The sequence below is a fragment of the Histoplasma capsulatum genome, genomic scaffold (genome assembly GCF_000149585.1).
Source record: "Histoplasma capsulatum NAm1 scaffold_5 genomic scaffold, whole genome shotgun sequence".
Classification (NCBI taxonomy): Eukaryota; Fungi; Ascomycota; class Eurotiomycetes; order Onygenales; family Ajellomycetaceae; genus Histoplasma; species Histoplasma mississippiense.
In genome coordinates, this window is record NW_001813978.1 from 1,859,010 (window position 1) to 1,861,199 (window position 2,190).

Consider the following 2,190-nt stretch of genomic DNA (forward strand, 5'->3'; position numbering starts at 1 on the left):
GTATCAGGTGTGACTCCGCCCGCCTTCGCTTGTGCGATCAGCTTTCGATGCCGGCGCTCCGCAGCTCGTGCGGAAAAGTATTCTTCGCTGATTGCCCAGTTGGGATTGTCCACCTGCCCTCGAACGAGGACGAGGCGGTTGCCTTGCTCCAGTGCCTTGCGTATTTTATAGTGTGGGATGGGGGTGTAGATGTCTAGGGTTTGTGTTTCGGCATTGATGGATCGGATAATTGCCTGGCCCAGGCAGTGTGACAGGTTGGGGTCAAGGGGGCAACATGCGCCGTTGCCTGCGAATAGGTAAGGGAGTTTCTCGCGTGGGGTGTGAGTGATGTTAGGATGCTGGTCGTCATCTGGTGATGGGTGTGATGGTGACGAGGGTAGCGATGGTGATTGGTTTTCGTTTAGTGTGACACCTGGCTCCATTTGCAAGTCGCCGTCGGAATCGAAATGGGGCACCCCAATGGTTTTATCGTTCCTACCGTCGATACTGGCGATTGCATTTAGGTTTTCAATTGCAACTACCCCCACGACCGCTCCATCCAATAGGTCACGTAGCATGTCCGGTTCATGGTGTGACCCTGTCACCATTATTCCAAATATCCCCCGTGAGGCTCCAGAGTACTTGACAGTTACAGGGCGAGTTTGACAGAGCGGAATATCAGACCAAACTCCATTTTTGCCTTGATGCTGGGTGAAATGGAAGTAAGAAAGCATCTGCATAGACCGTAGCTGGGCACTGGATCGAGACACAAAATCTGTGGGTTGAGATGGAAGAATCGTCACGGGGATGCCAGCCTCCGAGGCCGCGGCGGTTAGCGGTTCCACGACCTCAGTTGGTCCTTTGTCACTCATATATACTACATCAGTGAGGCCCAATGATGTGACCAAAGATATGGCAATCTCGAGGCCAAGCCCAAAGATCCAACCAGGGTAGTTTATGATAAGGGGGCATTGGGGATAGCTCTGGAGAAGCTCTTGATAACGATTCATCAGATCCATTGCGGTCGCGATGTAGTGGTCAGGGTCATCCTTCGGTGAAGAAGCTCCAATATAATGGGATCTAACAATATGTCCGTCTGATTGAGAATTAAGGGTTGGATGCGAAAACGGCGGTCCTAGAAGTGGTGTTCGCAAGTGGGCAAGATATATTTGACCCATCGGAGACAGCTCAGGTTGCCCAGGATCTAAATCCAGGAAAGCAACTCCATGTTGGTTGTGTTGCAAGGTATCTTCCGACGGAGGAGGGCTCAGGAGGTGGTTTAGAAGGTATTTATTGAAGGTGGATTTTCCAGATCCTTTCGGACCACAAGTTAATACTCGAAGAAAGCCTCCTCGTTGAGACAGGGTATGAATAGACGCGCTCCATTTCTTATCAAGATGTAGTGGGCGTAGATGCCTTTTTAAGGGATCGTCAGAAGACGAATGAAGCTGGAGGCTTGTTAGCAAGCAGCTAATGAAGTCTTTCAAAGCAGGCTTACGATTGAGAACGATAAACATCGGCCGGGCTGTAAAATGGAACCCGGAGCTGGCTCCTTGGTATTCCATATCCGATGATATAGGTTTGACAGGTTTCTTAAGCGGCTAAGCCCATTGTTGCATGACCTGATCTCAACCTCCGCGTAGCCCTCAATGCCCGAAACGCATTTTATGACAGGGAGTGAATGCGTCGACGGTGCATATATTCTATAGAGATGGGGGCTCGGAGGCAATTTTGCCCCCATTATGCTGACAACACCTCGTTTAACCCATAGGTCATATTGACCGATGAGTCCCACGTTCTTCCTCTCATTAGCGAATGCCATCAGACACAAGCATGGTGGCGTACCATTTTTAACTTCAACCGAATGCATATCGCGTTGTCCGTACGGTATACTACATCTTTCCTACCGATGCGGCTTTTCGACAACAGGAAGCTCTGGAAGTCTACTGGATCATTGGCGAAATGTCGACCACTGTAGTCTGTTTAGAATGCGGTTTGCGTTTGGGAGTGAATCGGGACAACGTATACCACTCTATTTCGCCATTAGTGCCCTTCCCGTCTCGACATCATCGGATTCATCCACTAATGTCGCTTTTGACTTTCTTGGCTAGTACCCCGTGCGGTGGGGCTCATTTGAGCGGCTCCCTCTTGGATGGTCACCCTTCGTTAGAAAAAGACTCTTCACGCTTTCTCCCTCGCGGGCAGGGATTG

At 50.2% G+C, this 2,190-nt stretch overlaps 1 protein-coding gene across 1 annotated transcript; it reads left to right on the forward strand.

Moving 5' to 3' along the window:
- Positions 1-786: 786 nt before the first annotated feature.
- Positions 787-1,767, forward strand: HCAG_05406 (conserved hypothetical protein; the record flags this gene model as incomplete). The annotated part of the gene is made up of 4 exons (XM_001539889.1): positions 787-835; positions 1,092-1,265; positions 1,469-1,558; positions 1,751-1,767. 4 exons carry the CDS (start codon positions 787-789, stop codon positions 1,765-1,767), a joined length of 330 nt encoding a protein of 109 aa, XP_001539939.1.
- Between the last annotated feature and the right edge of the window lie 423 nt (positions 1,768-2,190).